The sequence below is a fragment of the Conger conger genome, chromosome 3, assembly GCF_963514075.1.
Source record: "Conger conger chromosome 3, fConCon1.1, whole genome shotgun sequence".
NCBI classification, from domain to species: domain Eukaryota; kingdom Metazoa; phylum Chordata; class Actinopteri; order Anguilliformes; family Congridae; genus Conger; species Conger conger.
Genome location: NC_083762.1, coordinates 75,271,819 through 75,290,296, shown reverse-complemented (window position 1 = coordinate 75,290,296; position 18,478 = coordinate 75,271,819). Strand labels below are relative to the sequence as shown.

At 42.0% G+C, this 18,478-nt stretch overlaps 2 protein-coding genes across 2 annotated transcripts; both read left to right on the top strand.

Moving 5' to 3' along the window:
- The first annotated feature begins 10,707 nt into the window (after window positions 1-10,707).
- On the top strand, window positions 10,708-13,128 carry LOC133123643 (protocadherin alpha-C2-like). Its single transcript, XM_061234120.1, has one exon. The coding sequence runs from the start codon at window positions 10,708-10,710 to the stop codon at window positions 13,126-13,128; it is 2,421 nt and encodes an 806-aa protein (XP_061090104.1).
- Window positions 13,129-14,401: 1,273 nt separating this feature from the next.
- On the top strand, window positions 14,402-16,828 carry LOC133123642 (protocadherin alpha-C2-like). The gene has a single exon (XM_061234117.1). It carries the CDS (start codon window positions 14,402-14,404, stop codon window positions 16,826-16,828), a length of 2,427 nt encoding a protein of 808 aa, XP_061090101.1.
- Window positions 16,829-18,478: the final 1,650 nt, after the last annotated feature.

Genomic DNA, 18,478 nt, shown 5'->3' with positions numbered 1-18,478 from the left:
GATCAAGCGTCCTTTTCAACGTGGCCCTGTGCTTACTGGCTGCCCCTGTCACACGGGGTTAATTCAGCACTAGCAGAGTACATAGGAGGCCAGTAGGGCCCCCTATGTACTCCGTGTGAATTTAACACTGAATGTTCTTCTTAATGTTCTACTGAATGTTCTACTTTGTACACATCGGGGAGGCTGGGAATGGGTTTGCCATTGCAGTCTGATTGCCATGGCAGGGAAGCACAATTAGAAAGGATCCCTCATCTGATGCTGATTACATTTAAATTTTCTCTAATGTGGCAGCACTTCACACTAAACGGTTGTAATTATAGCAAACGGATTACATGACATCATTGAAATAATTTTGATACCCCGAAAAATCTAAACTCACCGAGCACTTTATTAGGAACATTTTTACTTTATTACACCTACATATTCATGCGATTATCTAATCAGGCATTTGTGTGGCAGCAGTGCAATGCAAACAATCATGTAGATACAGGTCAGGAGCTTCAGGTAATGTTCACATCAACCATCAGAATGGGGAAAAAATATGATCTAAGTGACTTAGTGACTGTGGAGTGATCGTTGGTGGCAGACAGGGTGGTTTGCGTATCTCAGAAACTGCTGATCTCCTGGGATTTTCACGCACACGAGTTTGCCAAGGATGAAAAAATCCAGTAAGCTGTAATTCTGCAGACAGAAAGGCCTTGTTAATGGAAGATGTCAGAGGAGAATGGGCAGACTGGTCAAAGCTGACAGGTAGGTGACAGTAACGCAAATAACCACACATTATAAAAGTGGTATGCATCTCTGAACACACAATGCATCATAACTTTAAGTGGATAGGCTACAGCAGTAGAAGTCTAAAAAATAAGTCTAATAAACACCTAATAAAGTGTTCACTGTGTATATGCCCTATATTTACCCACATAGAGAGTGTAGATTTGAACTGAAATGAAGACTCTTACCTCGTAACTAAAAAAACATGGAAAAATAGTAGTTCCATGTTGCGCTTTGTGTAATTACCCAGCTGATTTAGTAAACATGTTTTGTGGAACAGGCCCCAATGCACCAAATGTAAACACCACCAAAACCAATCTGTGGGCATCTGAAACTGACCTAGGGCATGCTATAGACTGATTTGTGACATGTTTTTTCAGCTATTTTAACCCTTGTGACCGCTTAAAAGATAATTATATCCAAAATTAACACTTATTGATTTAAATTGTAATAGATTTATTGCCATCATGTAGTGAAGAGACACAGTAGATGTGTGGTGTCTGTCACAAAGGGACTGCTTTAATTGACCTGCAAGTTACTTATAGGCAAGGTGAGGCTGTTATTGTAGCTGGAATATCAAAACATATTAGTGTCACAAACTAGCCCTGTGTAGGTTATAAATAATCACAGCCTTTTTATACGGATTACTTTTAAAACAGAACTGGCACATGGAAGCCACCAGGGGGCGGTGAAGCTACAAAGTAGCACTAATCCCATGAAGCACTGACTGTTAAGACAGAGTGGTCAGCATCACTTGATTTTCTTGAGCTATTGAATTATAATGACAAATAAAATGAATACATATTCATTCAATTAAATAATAAATAATTTTTTTTTTTTTTTTAAGGCTTTTAAAGTGATTTTCCCGTAGATTTCTTTGCTGGTTGATCAGACTAGCTGAAGTATTAAATGTGATTAAATAGAGGACTAGCTAGTAAGCTATATCAACACAGTTTGCTGCAAACCTCAATGTCTGTGTTGACAACTCTGGGACTAACCAGAAGAATTCCTAAGACATTTACAGGAATATGGTTATTTGGTCAGTGGTATGGTTTTGCAGTGAACGGCCTAGCAACAGCCCTGGTGGTGAGTGCAGGGTGTAGTATTGCCTCTGTATGCATGTGTACTTTCACAGGTGGAAAGAGTGTCACGTTGTGTACAGTGCACTGCAATTCTACTACAAGGCGTTGCCCACCTGCAGTCTGTGCTCCGAGAAGGGCAGATGGTCCAGGAAGCTGGGTCAAGTACATCTGCCTGCAGGATGTGGGAGGGGCAGGATATAGATATTTCTGACATTACCTTGCTTAAGAGGGTAAATAATCATCCCTGTAAATCCGAAAAGCACTTAATGAAGACAAAGTAAAAAACAAACAGATTGTTAACAGTCTGGAAATGCATTTGTGGTGGGAACAAAATTTAACAGGCAGCACTGGACTGAGGCCGAGAACCACTCCTCTGCAAAACATTATTTGAAAATGTGAAACCGCATAAGTGTGGTCAAAGTCTGAGATGAAATGGCAATCGATCTTGCATAGTAAAATAGTGTAAAGGATAAGCACCTAAGATAAAACCCTTGTATAAAAAAATTATAAAAAAAGAAAAGAAAATCAGCTTGAGTTGGTTCTCACTGCAGAACATTTGCCCCTTGCCTCGGGGCAACCCCGCCCACAATGTGTGTTTTCATTGGTTCAACGCTTGCCCCTGGGGCGGGGTTGCCTCGGGGCAACCCCTCCCACAATGTGTGTTTTCATTGGTTCAACGCTATTCATGTATTCGTCAACAGCAAGTCCAGAAAAGTGTTCTATCGCTATCGCAGGTAAATTACTATCTAAGGGGATTTTAAGCAGGTGGAACCTCACATATTTGATGCTAGAAACAATGAGTGAAAAGGGTAGTGTACGGCTATATTTGTTTTTAATGTTAATAGTGCATAGATCCTGCAAGTCTTTTAAATGGAAATGTTTTTCTTGTGTTACAAGAAAAGAAAGACCACAGCATAATGTTAAGCTATTGTTTTTTGTGTGAAAACATCTGGCCAAACTAGCTAGCGAACGTTAATAGCATAGTTAACTAGTGACATAGTATATTGTTTAAAATCCCCTTAGATAGTCGTCACTTACCTGCTAGCGATCTTTGGCGATACAGGGCTTGTTGATGAATAAATTAACACACATTGTGGGCGGGGTTGCCTCGGAGCAACCCCGCGCACAGGAGCAAATGTTCTGCAGTGAGGATACTTGGTTACACACTGCCACTTAAGAGACTGTCTCTTCTCTATTTCAGTAATAATTTGGAAGTAACTGCTATAGGCCTACACCAGGGGTGCCCTATCTTATCCCGAAAGGGCCAATGTGTGTGCAGTTGTTGTTTTAGCACAGGACCAAGACAGCTGATTCTACTCATCAAGGTCTTGATTAAAGACCACGATTAGTTCATTAGTATAATCAGGTGTGTTACTGCTGGGTTAAAAACCTGCTCCCACGCCGTCCATTTTAGGATAAGATTGGACACCTCTGTCCTACACAGTGTGACAAGGAGGGCAGCTATCAAGTAAGTAGCTAGCTACTTAGCTTCTGGCTAGCTGGCTAGACCCAAAATGCATGGGCGTGGTAATGATAACGGTCAATTAGCTATGACGTGCCCCCACTTTCCAAACATTGTTTGTTACCATAGCTACCTCCATGATACGCGCTCATCTTGGGAGACGGAATTTTCACAAGCTAGCTAACTTATAAACTATCGATAGCCAAGATATACGCTGACTTATCCAATGCTTTTTTGCTTGCTAGCTAGCCAAGCTAAGATAAAAGCACAACTATAACGTCCCCATAAAAGATGTTATCGATAACGTCACCTTTTGAAAGAAAACTAGATAGCTAGCTGACGTTAGTGTATAGCGTGTAAAGTTTTTTTTTTCCAGCATAGCGAACTGAGATTGGTTAATAAAGATTACAATGAGGTTGTCGATTGGCTACGTATGTTTGACAGCAACGTCCCCTGTAATTTTGCACCAATCAATTTTCTGCCTGCAGGGTTACTGTGGTGACAGTGGAACGCGAGCTAGATACGAGGCGTAGGCAAGGAAGTTGGTGAAATTATAAAATTACGTTTACACGATGATAGTGAGTGCTTGCTAGCTAATCATGTTCACAAAGTGACAGTTGCTTAGTGAAACGGTACAGTAAGATCTACAGCCAGATTGAGCAAGTTAGCTACTCCGTGAAGAAAGTTTAAAAGAGACTAGCTATGTCTCCAGATGAGTTTATTAAAAGTATTTTAAGTGGAGAGAGTAGGACGCTGAGGAAGGAAATAGAAGAGAAAGCACAACTACCAAGGAAGAGGGGTAAGAAACAGAAATTAAGAAGTGAGAAGTGATGAGGATGAGAAAATAGATGGAGGAAAAGCTGAAGAGGAGGCACAAATGAGCGCATGGTCAGAGGAGGAGAGAGTGGACAGGAACTTCTCAGGTATCCCACACAGTAGCAGACGATTTCTAAAAGTGATATTACAGTTTGGTATAACTTACTGATGTTATTACTGAGTTTAGTTGAAGGTTATTCTCTGGACAGTCATAGTTGCACTAATCATGCAACAATAATTACAGCGGGCTCCTGAGGTATCTTTATAATAAAAATGAAGAAAAAAGGCTGTATATAATAAACAACACAGATAATTATATACATGATATGTTCAAACACATGGGAAAACTATATCAAAACATTTAGTCTCATGTTTCAATGATTTTATTAAGTAATATATTTTTTCTGAAAACCATAGGAGCCAAAATTGCCACCCTTAACAATTACTGTAAATAAAAACAAACATTGGCAATACAATTTATCTCTCTGATCATTGTTAATGTCTCTGCTTGGAAGTCAGCAGGACAATGATTCCAAACAAACAAACAAAATCCACACAGAAATGGTTAGGTGAAAACAACATTCAAACACCATCTCGGTCTCTTAAATACCATCAAAAACCTGTGGTCTGAGCTGAAGAGGGGGGTCCATAAGTGCAAACCCAGGGATATTAATGATTCTGAAAAGTTCTGCACAGAGGAATGGTCAAAAATCCCTCCTAATGTGTTATCTAACCTTATCACAAATTATAGGAAAATACTGATGGCTGTCATTTTTACCAGGGGTGTTTTCACAAAGTATTAAACAAGGTGCCAATACTTTTGGTTTTCAGAAAACAATAGATTGCTTTGTCCTATGTGTTGTTTGAACACACAGTAAGATATAGATTAGTATCTGTGTTTTAGAAAAAATATTTTTCTAAATAGTCTTGCTTCTTCATTTTCATCAAGGGTGCCAATAATTCTGGACCCACTGTAGTTGTGGTGCATGTGATATGTCATAAAAATCTCACTCCAGCCAGTTGGCCATAGGCAACCCTGTTTTATGCTACTCTTCACCAGCAACAAATTTGCTAACTACGTACATGTACATGTTGCTACACATGCATTGACACGTGTAGAGGACTTCCAGTTGCATTGCTTCTTAAAAAAATCTGTGCGTTTTAACTTGGGCAGTAATAATAAAATAACACACAAATGGGTGGGGAGGAGAGAACGTTCAAACTTTTAGGCTACTAGCTATGATTACTCTGCAGAGGAATAGCCTATACGTAGGCACTGGATGCACAGAGAGGCTAAAATATACTCAGTATACTTATATTCTCTGTAAACTACATATAGCGTGAAGTTCGTAGTAATTTCAGATTTTTCGGAAATTATATCAATTAGGATGCATGGGCCGCAGCCAAATAGTCCGAAATCAAAAAGAAAACAAGGGGAAAAGGGGCACCAAGACCTGAACGAGGAACAGGTCGACCCAATAGAAAATGACAGACAAAAAAAAAATACATGGGCCATTACCATTTTGCGAGACTGGCTACAAGAACAAGACATGCCAGCTGATTTTTACAGCTACGGTAAAACGCAACAAGATACTGAGGTTTTCCTATGCATCAGTTAAAAATGAGAAGGGCCAGCCGGGCAAGAAGCGCCTTGGTAAGGGATGTGACCAAGAACCCAACGGTCACTCTAATAGAGCTTTTAAAGTCTTCTGCAGAGTTGGGAGAACGTGCCAGAAGGACAGAAGTATATGCCAGCACTCCATCAATCAGGCCTTTATGGTAGAGTGGCTAGACGGAAACCACTTTTGAGTAAAAGGCACATGACAGCCCACTTGGAGTTGGTCCAGCCAAAGCCCCGACTTAAACCCCACTGAACATATGTGGAGCGACCTGAAGATGGCCATTCACAGATGCCTCTCATCCAATCCATGGAGCTTGAGAGAATCTGCCCGGAGTAATGGGATATACTGCCCAAATCCAGGTGTGCAAAGCTTGTAGAAACTTACCCAAGAAGACTCAAAGCGGTAATAACTGCCAAAGGGGCTTCTACAAAGTACTGAATTAAGGGTCTGAAAACTTATGTAAATGAGAGATTTCAGTTTATATTTTTTATAAATTTGCTAAAATTCATGTTTTCACTTTGACATTATGGGTGAATGCCAAAAAAGGAAATTTTATCAATTTAGAATTAAATCTGGCATTTGGCATTTGGCAGACGTGCTTATCCAGAGCAACGTACAGTTTATTAAGCTGGAGACAATCCTCCCCTGGAGCAATGCAGGGTTAAGGGCCTTGCTCAAGGGCCCTGTGTGGATCTTGTTGTGGCTACACAGGGGATCGAACCACTGACCTTCCGTGTCCCAGTCAAAAAACAATATCCATCTCCATCTCAGTCTCCAGACTTAAATCTCATCACAACTCTGTGGTCTGAGATGAAAAGCGGGGTCCATATGGACAAAGCTAAGGATAGCAAAGTTCTGCATGGAGGAATGTTTCTCTAACCTTATGACAAATTATAGCAAAAGACCCATGGCTGTCATTTTTGCCTGGGGTGAAACCTGTTTTTTTATTTGAAAAATGTAAGATTTTGGTTGATTCAATTTGATCATTAATAATGTGAAATGATTTGTGTGTCTATAACTTTATTGCAATGCAGAGGTGCAGAATCCATGTTCAGAAAGTAAAACTAGCGAAAGGCTTTGCTAAGCAGCTGGAGTCATGAAGTCTTCAAAGCCAAGAAACAAACTTTCTCACACTTGGATACATTTTTAATATGTATAAAATACAAAATTTAATATTGCAAGCTTTCAATCCCAGCGGACATTCTTCAAGGCATACAAGGCAAACAATGAATGCAGGAGGGTGCAGGGTTACATAATGAATTCTGTTGATTAGTCAATATAGTCATGTGACATATGACCACAAGGCTATTTTTGTCCTAATAAACTATAAGGAATACAAAGAAGAGGGGGAACACATTCTCAGAGGGTGATGGGGGATCCTCTGCCTCAGGGGATGAGTTCTCCTGCGGGCTTTTTGACAATTTTTTGGATTACGTGACAACTCCCCTGACTAGACATCTTCTGCCTGTTCAATGTCACTGACTGATGTTTTGGGGGTTTTATTCACAGCTCTCACAATGTTTCTTTCATAAACTACTGTTGTTTTCTTTGGTCAACCTGTTTCATGTCTGTTTCTCAGTACGCCTGCGGTTTCTTTCTTTTTCAGGATATTCCAAGTTGTTATACAAGCTATCCCCAATGATTCCAATGGTGCTGATCAATTCCCCCTCTTTTCTAAGCCTCAAAATGGCTTGCTTTTCTCCCAAAGATAGCTCTCTGGTCTTCATGTTGGTTTATCTTTTCTAACACAAATGCAGTCTTCACAGGCAAAACCCAAGGCTAAAACCAAGAGTAGACATTCAGAACTATTTATTGTTTAACCAATCAATCTAACAGGACACATCTTGACAACAAGAAACACCTGTCAGTCACATGTTACAATACTTTTCCTCACCTAAAAATTGGGTGGTCTGATACAAAAGGTGAAATGCTCTAAGTGGTTTAAATAAATGAAAGCTGAAATTTGTATTTGTCATCTCATGTACATCTCAATTGTCTTCAGTGTATAGCAAAAGCAAAGGAATTGACCTTGCTGTTTCAATACTTTTTGAGGGGGCTGTATATTTAGAGAGAGCAGCCTGGTGTGCCCTAGCTATAAGGAGAATAACCCCAGGCCAAAAATAATAATTTCATAGACCACAAGTCTTTCGTAGAGTGAGAGAGGCGTCTCAGTCGCTATAAAACCTTTTGGTGTATGTATGTGGGGTGGCCTGTAGTGTAGTGGTTAAGGTAAATGACTGGAACACGCAAGGTTGGTGGTTCTAATCCTGGTGTAGCCACAATACAATCCGCACAGCCGTTGGGCCCTTGAGCAAGGCCCTTAACCCTGCATTACTCCAGGGGAGGATTGTCTCCTGCTTAGTCTAGCAGTCTGGATAAGAGCGTCTGCCAAATGGCAATAATGTAATGTAATGTAATGTAATGTACACCGATGAGCCAAAACATTATGCCTAATATGCTGTGGTCTTCTGCATCCCACCAAAACAGCTCTGACCCGCTGAGGCATGGACTCTACAAGACCTCTGCAGGTGCCCTGTGGTATCTGGCACCAAGACGTTAGCAGCAGGCAGATCCTTTAAGTCCTGAAAGTTGCGAGGTGGAGCTGCCATGGATCGGACTACACATCCTACATACGAACTTGATCGGATTGATATCTGGGGAATTTGGAGGCTAGGGCAACACCTTGAACTCTTCGTCACGTTCATCAAACCATTTCCGAACAATTTGTGTAGTGTGGCAGAGCACATTATCCTGCTGAAAGAGGCCACTGCCATCAGGGTATACCATTGCTATGAAGGGGTGGACCTGGTCCGTAACAATGTTTAGGTAGGTGGCATGTGAAAAATTCCTGGACCCAGGGTTTCGCAGCAGAACATTGCCTAGAGCATTGCACTCCCTCCACCGGTTTGTCTTCTTCCCACAGTGCATCCTGGTGCCATGTCTTCCCCAGGTAAACTGTGAAGACTTACCCGGCCGTCCGCATGACGTAAAGGAGACCAGGACTCATTGAATCAGGTGACTTTCTTCCATTACTCCAAGGTCCAGTTCCAACACTTGCACAGGCACTTTTAATGGTGGACTGGTGTTCATAAAGGCTCTATGACTGGTCTGCAGCTATCTGCCACCATACACTGCAGTTGTGTTGTGACACATTCCTCCCATAACCATCATTATAATTTTCTGTGACTTGTGCTATAGTAGCACTTCTGTCAGTTCAGACCAGATGGGATAGCCTTTGTTGCCCTCGTGCATTGATGAACCTTCGGCTTCCAACACTCAGATGCCGGTTTGTGTTGGTAGAGCACCCTACAAGCCTTGTATGGAGATGATCCGACTCAGTTGTCTCAGTTGATTTGGCCCTTGTCAAAGTCACTTCAATCATATTCAATATCATATGACATTTTAGACCAGGATTCATAGTGTAGTAATTTTTTTAAAGTTTTAACTTCGGGGTTCTTTAGTAGCAAACTCCTCCTTTTGATCAGGTGCTGTCTTCCACAACTTCTTTTGTTGGTCAGGTGCTGTCTTTCACGTACGGTTCTGAAATCATCTGGCGCCGTTAGTCTCGATGGTGCTGAAATGACATAAAAAACACAATAACAGTGTCTCGTAGCCTACAGCAGGGCATTTGAGATATATTCATGATTAGTATGTTGCATTTGTATCAATTTCAGATGCGGTCTGTTTCTTCAATGCTGTGACATATATGCATGCCTATATACAAGCCCACCCAGTTGCAACCCATCGCTACACCACGGTGTGTTCAATGTGTGTGATGTAGCGTACAAAATCATATTATCCATTCACTTAATACACCAATTCTCCTAATTATCAGCAATATGAGAATGCACAAGCAGTCCACGAATTCCAGCAAGAAACCACCCAGGCTCATTTCTTTTCCGTTTTACTATTTACATGTTTTATACAATATACAGTATTTCATTTTTTTTTTCAACAATGAGGTAAGCCATCACATGATCAAGTATGTAATGATAGCAGTAATATGGAAATATCACTGCTATCATTACAGATATGGAATAAATATTTAAAAAATAATTAAGAAAAATAACCATGACGGTAATCAATTAGGCGAGTCAACATGGAAATTTTGATGAAGCCAGCCTTGTAATTATAGATAACATGCATTATTGCGAAGGTACCTATTTGTCAGCCTTGATGTACATCTCAGCCTTGATAATTGATAACCTTCAGGCCATTCCATTCATTCATTCATTCATTCATTATCCTAACCCGCTTATCCTGAACAGGGTCACAGGGGGGCTGGAGCCTATCCCAGCATACATTGGGTGAAAGGCAGGAATACACCCTGGACAGGTCGCCAGTCCATCGCAGGGTACACACACCATTCACTCACACACTCATACCTATGGGCAATTTAGACTCTCCTATCAGCCTAACCTGCATGTCTTTGGACTGTGGGAGGAAACCGGGGTACCCGGAGGAAACCCACGCAAACACGGGGAGAACATGCAAACTCCACACAGAGAGGCCCCGGCTGATGGGGATTCGAACCCAGGACCTCCTTGCTGTGAGGCGCACCATCCGTGCCACCAGGTCATTCCATAATGTATAAAATTTCAGGAATTTTAGAAGTGAGGGCAGAACATTTATGAAATGTGTAGAAGTATTGTGCGTTTGAGACTCTTAGATGTGGCCGTTCCTATTGTTTATCTACACGCCGTGTCGCTGTTCCCTTATAAATCGTTCATGTCTGCATCTCAGGTCTGCAGCTAAAGGGAAGAAGCCATGACAGTTCTGCTGTGTTAGATGTGCGTTGCGGGTTCTCGAGGAGAAGCTCTGTCTCTGCATGCGTCCTTTATTCATCATATCGCTGCAATATTTCACGTCTCAGGGACGCGTCGTTCTCTGCGATTGAATTAATATCTAAAAAAAAAACGCTATTTCCCGTCCGCAAACAGTTGCATCGTTATCTATGGAGCAGCAAATGAAAAGGTATGTCTTGGCTTTCCTTCTATTCTGTACACGCTGGGGCTTTGTCTTGTCCATGACTCGTTACTCTATACCCGAAGAAATGAAGGAAGGCTCCGTTGTTGCGAATTTGGCCGCTGATTTGGGTCTGGATGTCAGTGTAATGGCGACACGCGAGGTTAAGCTGGATATAATGCATAGTAAGAAGTATCTGGAGATTAATAAAAGGACGGGTGACCTGTACATTTTAGAAAAGATTGACAGGGAATATTTGTGTCCGACGAGAACGGTGTGTATTCTTAAACTGGATGTAATATTTGAGAAACCATTGCGTATATTTAATATTGAATTGGAAATCACGGATATCAATGACCACGAACCCCAGTTCCGTAGGGATAGGATTGAACTGGATGTGTCCGAATCTGCATCTCCCGGCGAGAGATTCTCTTTAACAAATGCCGTGGACTCAGATGTCGGCTCAAACACAGTAAAATCATACAGACTTAGTGACAGCGAACATTTCAGTATTGAGATCCAGATGGGAAGCGATGGATCTAAATATGTCGACTTGGTTCTGAAAAAGGCTTTGGACCGAGAACAGCAGGCAGTGCATAATCTCATACTCACTGCTGTAGACGGCGGAGTCCCTGCGCGCTCCGGCACGGCCAGCATCGTCGTGAGCGTGGTGGATACAAATGACAACGCCCCGCAATTTGACCACCAGGTTTATTCGGCGAACATAACGGAAAATTCCCCCATAGGAACAGTAGTATTGAAGCTAAATGCTACAGACTTAGATGAGGGCTCAAACGCAGAGATAATGTATTCCTTCACGCTGTACACTTCTGAGAAAACGCAGGAAATGTTCACGTTAAATCCAAATACTGGGGAAATTAAAGTTAAAGATGTGATTGATTTCGAGGAAATAAAAATTTTGGAGATGCATATTCAGGCCAAGGACAAAGGACAGTACCCACTGTCCGGACAGTGTACGGTGATGGTGTATGTGGAAGATGTGAATGATAACCACCCCGAGATCACTGTCAAGTCCCTTAGGAGTAGAGTGAAAGAGACTGTTCCCGTTGGCACAGTAATAGCCCTCGTTGGAGTTAGTGACAGAGACTCAGGCAACAATGGGAAGGTTGACCTCTCTATTAGCGAGCAGCTGCCTTTTGTACTCAACAAGTCATCAGAGAGAGATTTTGAACTGGTTGTTTCAGAGGCGTTGGACCGTGAGACAGTTCCGGAGTATAACATAATTTTAACAGTGACGGACAGAGGAACACCTCCTTTGTCAGAAAATGAAACCATCACATTGGAACTCCTGGATGTTAATGACAATGCACCACAGTTCCCAAAGTCGTTCTACACCATCCCAGTGATGGAGAATAACGCACCTGGTTCACTGTTGAGTTCAGTCACTGCGTTTGATCCAGATTTCAATGAAAACCAGTATTTAGTTTATTTTATTGTGGAACGGGAAATCGTGAACACTTCAATGTCAATGCTGTTTTCCATTAACCCAGAGAACGGTGATCTTTACGCACTGAAAACGTTTGACTACGAGAGAGAGAAAGAGTTCCTTTTCCACATTGAAGCCAGAGACTCTGGTGCTCCTCCACTCAGCAGTAATGTCACTGTCCACATCATTATTCTGGATCAGAACGACAACACCCCACTCATAGTCTCTCCATGGCGGGCGCACGGCTCTGTGGTTGAGGAAGTGATCCCAAGATCCACAGACAAAGGGCACTTGATAGCCAAAGTGATCGCCATTGACTCGGACTCTGTGCAGAACTCCCGGGTCACGTATCAGTTTCTACAGGTTCCAGATGCTACTCTATTCAGCCTGGACCAGTACAACGGGGAAATCCGGACAATGAGAATGTTCAGCTACAGAGATCCCCGTCATCAGAGGCTGGTAGTCATTGCCAAGGACAACGGGGATCCGGCTCTTTCTGCTACAGTTACCATAAAGTTATCAACAATGGAGCACGTTGTTAAAGCATTTTCTGAGACGTCTGAAGTTCCTTTGGAATATGATATATTTTCAGACTTAAACCTGTATTTGTTGATCGGTTTGGGCTCTGTGTCATTTCTGCTTTTGATGACAATATTGGTGACCATCGTGCTGAAGTGTCAGAAACCAAAGCCCCCCAAAGCGACCCCTCCCTGCAGAAACAGTGTCGTTAGCCAGAGGAGCTCTACTGTAGCAGATTCCACCCTGGTGTCCAATGATGCGTACTGGTACAGCTTGTTTTTGGCGGAGACGAGGAAGGGAAAGGTGGTGGTTAGACAGCCTGTACCGAAGAGTGGTGGGTACATCGTTTCCAGTATTCCCAGGAGCACTGGCCTCACAGAGACTAGCGAGTCAGCTGCTTCTACTCTACAGGTAAGATCCTTTAATATTATTTGTTGGCTTTAAGCATTTGATTATTGGATCAGGAGAGTGGATATAGACAATCTCCGAAATAGCCTATTTAGACCTGATTTAAAATAGGTTTTTCCAATGTCAAAAGCGTATTCTTGATATGTTGGACATCAGTTTTTTATTTATTTATAACCAAACACCATTCGTTTTTTCCTGAACAACATAATATATGGTGTTTTCCATGAGTGTCTTTCGATGTGTTTTTCAACTCAATGCGTTTCTGTTTTGTCATAAATCTACCAATTTCTGCTTCTAAAAGGAAGCCATGGCAGTTATTTTAGGGTAGAGATGGGACAGTTTAACTATTTGTAATTGCTGGATCCTTTAAATTGACAATAACTCTTTACTCTTGTGTCACAGCCTGAATACCTGTTTGCAAAAAGAACATTTGATTTGTACTTTCCTATTGGATGAGATATTTTCTTTGATGATGCCAGCACAATGTGTTGGACAGGCAGTATGTCCTGGCTTTCTTTGTAATCTCCATGACGTGGAGCTTCTCTTGGGCTGTCACTCTATCTCTGGAGGAATGGAGGAGGGATCCGTGGTTGCGAATTCAGGTGGCAATTTAGGTTTCGGTCACTGGAAGTCTTATTGAATGTGAGCTAAAATAAGATGTTTTAGTCTTTTAATGGCTTTTGTCAACATGAGGACCGGGTGTTGTACCAATGGCAGTCAAGGAAGTCACTATGAGGCAAAGAAGTAAGAAAAGAAACAGACACATATGCCAAACAATATGCTTACCAAAATAAACGGTTTGGAACATCATTAAGAAGAAAAAGAGAACTGGTGATCTCAGTAATCCCCCCCTTTCCAATATCCCTATCCCTCTTGTCATACCCAAAAAAATATATAATTATAATAATAAATTGAATAAGCTACTTATTCATGTGCCTGTTTGCATGATAATTGACTAAACTTCAGTTCATTTCAGGAATTGAGTGAGGACAGAACATTAATGAAATGTGTAGAAGTTTGTGCGTTTGAGACTCTTTTAGATGCAGCCATTCCGATTGTTTTTCTACACACCGTGTCGCTGTTCCCTTATAAATCGCTCAGGTCTGCCGCTCAGGTCAGAAGGGAAGAAGCCATGACAGTTCTGCTGCATAAGATTTGCGTTGCGGAGTCTGTAGGAGAAGCTCTGTTTCTGCATGCGTCCTTTATTCATCTTATCGCTGCATTATTTCACTTCTCACGGATATACACGCATTTCGGCTACAACTGTCTCTTTTTATTCTGTGATTAAATTAGTCTTGCGCCATTACTTATGGAGCAGCAAATGAAAAGGTACGTCTTGGCTTTCCTTCTATTCTGTACACAGTGGGTCTTTGTCTTGTCCATGACTCGTTACTCTATCCCCGAAGAAATGAAGGAGGGCTCCGTCGTTGCGAATTTGGCGGCTGATTTGGGTCTGGAGGTCAGTGTACTGGCCACACGCGAGGTTAAACTAGATATAATACATAGTAAGAAGTATCTGGATATTAACAAAAGGACAGGGGAGCTGTACATTTTAGAGAAGATAGACAGGGAATATTTGTGTTCGATGAGAACTTCAACGGCGTGTATTCTTAAACTGGATCTTATATTTGAGAAGCCATTGCGTATATTTAATATTGAATTGGAAATCACGGATATCAATGACCACGAGCCCCAGTTCCGTAGGGATAGAATTGAACTGGATGTCTCAGAATCTGCATCTCCCGGCGAGAGATTCACTTTAGCAAATGCAGTGGACTCCGATGTTGGGTCAAATGCAGTAAAATCATACAGAATTAGTGACAGCGAACATTTCAGTATTGAAATTCAGACGGGTAGCGATGGAACTAAATACGTCGACTTGGTTCTGAAAAAGGCTTTGGACCGAGAAGAACAGGCAGTGCATAATCTCATACTCACTGCTGTAGACGGCGGAGTCCCTGCGCGCTCCGGCACGGCCAGCATCGTCGTGAGCGTGGTGGATACAAATGACAACGCCCCACAATTTGACCACCAGGTTTATTCGGCGAACATAACGGAAAATTCCCCCATAGGGACAGTAGTATTGAAGTTAAATGCTACCGACTTAGATGAGGGCTCAAACGCAGAGATAATGTATTCCTTCACGCTGTACACCTCTGAGAAAACGCAGGAAATGTTTACGTTAAATCCAAATACTGGGGAAATAAAAGTTAAAGATGTGATTGATTTCGAAGAGATAAAGATTTTGGAAATGCATATTCAGGCCAAGGACAAAGGACAGCACCCACTGTCCGGACAGTGTACGGTGATGGTGTATGTGGAAGATGTGAATGATAACCACCCTGAGATCACTGTTAAGTCCCTTAGGAGCAGAGTGAAGGAGACGGTTCCTGTAGGCACAGTAATAGCTCTCGTTGGAATTGGTGACAGAGACTCAGGCAACAATGGGAAGGTCGACCTCTCTATTAGCGAGCAGTTGCCCTTTGTCCTCAACAAGTCCTCAGAGAGAGATTTTGAACTGGTTGTTTCAGAAGCATTGGACCGTGAGACAGTTCCGGAGTATAACATAATCTTAACAGTGACGGACAGAGGGACGCCTCCTTTATCAGATAATGAAACCATCACGTTGGAACTCCTGGATGTTAATGACAATGCGCCACAGTTCCCAAAGTCGTTCTACACCATCCCAGTGATGGAGAATAACGCACCTGGGTCACGGTTGAGTTCAGTCACTGCGTTTGACCCAGATTTCAATGAAAACCAGTATTTAGTTTATTTTATCGTAGAACGGGAAATTGTGAACACTTCAATGTCGATGCTGTTTTCCATTAACCCAGAGAACGGTGATCTTTATGCACTGAAAACGTTTGACTACGAGAGAGAAAAAGAGTTCCTTTTCCACATTGAAGCCAGAGACTCTGGTGCTCCTCCACTCAGCAGTAATGTCACTGTCCACATCATTATTCTGGATCAGAACGACAACACCCCACTCATAGTCTCTCCATGGCGGGCGCACGGCTCTGTGGTTGAGGAAGTGATCCCAAGATCCACAGACAAAGGGCACTTGATAGCCAAAGTGATCGCCATTGACTCGGACTCTGTGCAGAACTCCCGGGTCACGTACCAGTTTCTTCAGGTTCCAGATGCTACTCTATTCAGCCTGGACCAGTACAACGGGGAAATCCGGACAATGAGAATGTTCAGCTACAGAGATCCCCGTCACCTGCGGCTGGTGGTCATTGCCAAGGACAACGGAAATCCGGCTCTTTCTGCTACAGTTACCATTAAGTTATCAACAGTGGAGCATGTTGTTAAAGCGTTTTCTGAGACATCTGAAGTTCCTTTGGAATATGACATATTTTCAGACTTAAACCTGTATTTGTTGATCGGTTTGGGCTCTGTGTCATTTCTGCTTTTGATGACAATATTGGTGACCATCGTGCTGAAGTGTCAAAAACCAAAGCCCCCCAAAGCGACCCCTCCCTGCAGAAACAGCGTCGTTAGCCAGAGGAGCTCTACTGTAGCAGATTCCACCCTGGTGTCCAACGATGCGTACTGGTACAGCTTGTTTTTGGCGGAGACGAGGAAGGGAAAGGTGGTGGTTAGACAACCTGTACCGAAGAGTGGTGGGTACATCGTTTCCAGTATTCCCAGGAGCACTGGTCTGACAGAGACTAGTGAGTCAGCAGCTTCTACTCTACAGGTAAGATCCTTTAATATTATTTTTTGGCTTTAAGCATTTGATTATTGGATCAGGAGAGTGGATATAGACAATCTCCGAAATAGCCTATTTAGACCTCATTTAAAATAGGTTTTTCCAATGTCAGAAGCGTATTCTTGACATGTTGGACTTTTTTTTTAAATATATATAACCAAACACCATTCGTTTTTTTCTGAATAACATAATATCTGCAGTTGGGTTTTTCCATGATTGTCTTTCGATGTGTTTTTCAACTCAATGCATCGCTGTTTTGTTATAAACCAACCAATTGCTGCTTCTAAAAGGAAGCCATGACAGTTATTTTGGGGTAGAGATGTGGCAGTTTCTACTGAAACATTTCTAATTGCTGGATCCTTTAAATGAACAATAACTCTTTACTCTTGTGTCACGGCCTGAATACTTGTTTGCAAACAGAACACCGGCCCCTTTCTTTTATAGATCCAGTCATTGATTTTTATTTTCCTATTGGATGAGATATTTTCTTTGATGATGCCAGCAAAATTGGTGTTGGACAGGCAGTATGTTCTGGCTTTCTTTGTAATCTCCATGATGTGGAGCATTGCTTGGGCTGTCACTCTATCTCTGGAGAAATGGAGGAGGGATCCGTGGTTGTGAATTCAGGGGGCGATTTAGGTTTTGGTCGCTGTAAGTCTCATTGAACGTGATAATGCGCTAAAATAAGATGTTTTAGTCTTTTAATGGCTTTTGTCAACATGAGGACCGGGTGTTGTACCAATGACAGTCAAGGAAGCCACTATGAGGCAAAAAAATAAGAAAAAAACACACATATGCCAAACAATATGCTTACCAAAATACTTTTTTTGGAACGTCATTAAGAAGAAAAAGAGAACTGGTGATCTCAGTAATCCGAAAGGACATGTTAGGCCAAGGAAGACCTCTACAGTTGATGGACAAAGAATTCTTGTCATAATGAAGCCAAACCCCTCTCCAAGTGATCGAAAACACTCTTCAGGGAGCAGTTGTGAATGTGTCAGTAACAACTGTCCACAGTAGTCTTCACAAACAACTGCAGACGCTACACTGCAAGATACAAACCACTAGTTAGCTGCAACGACAGGATGACCAGGTTACAGTTTTCTAAGAAGTACAAAAAAGAGCCTGGAGAGCACTGGAAAAGAGTCTTGTGAACAGTTTAAACCAAGATTGTCAAGTTAAGGAGTGATGGCAAGAGCAAAGTGTGGAAGCTTAAAGGAACTGCCCAAGAACCAAAGCAGCTCCCCTCACCTGTGAAACATGGGGTTGGGGGTTTTATAGTATGGGAATGTATGGCTGTTACAGGTGCAGGCTGTGTTTCACACATGAGATGGGGTGTGCTACTTCTCACACGTTGGAAAAAAATCACTAACTATTATTTAACATATTTATCAAGGGTGTCAATAATTCTGGAGCCCACTGTAGATCACATTTTTGTTTTACATGTCATAACTCTGGCTAGATATCGTCTGCCTGTGCTTGGATGTCTAAAATTGTTGCTACATGGGTAGTTTCCCTCGCAAGAGGGGCTAGAAGAGTAAGTTTGGGGTCTGGAATAATGTCAGCCAGAACCAACTTATTAGTCCTCTCCTGTATGCAAAAAGAGGGGATCCTGAAAATGTTCAGAGTGAGCTGGAGCATTGACCAACACGTGCCATTGGTGAAGAATAA

Bases quoted from the DNA above. Each gene is read 5' to 3' on its own strand.
- LOC133123643 (XM_061234120.1), top strand. From the start codon at position 10,708: ATGGAGCAGCAAATGAAAAGGTATGTCTTGGCTTTCCTTCTATTCTGT.
- LOC133123642 (XM_061234117.1), top strand. From the start codon at position 14,402: ATGGAGCAGCAAATGAAAAGGTACGTCTTGGCTTTCCTTCTATTCTGT.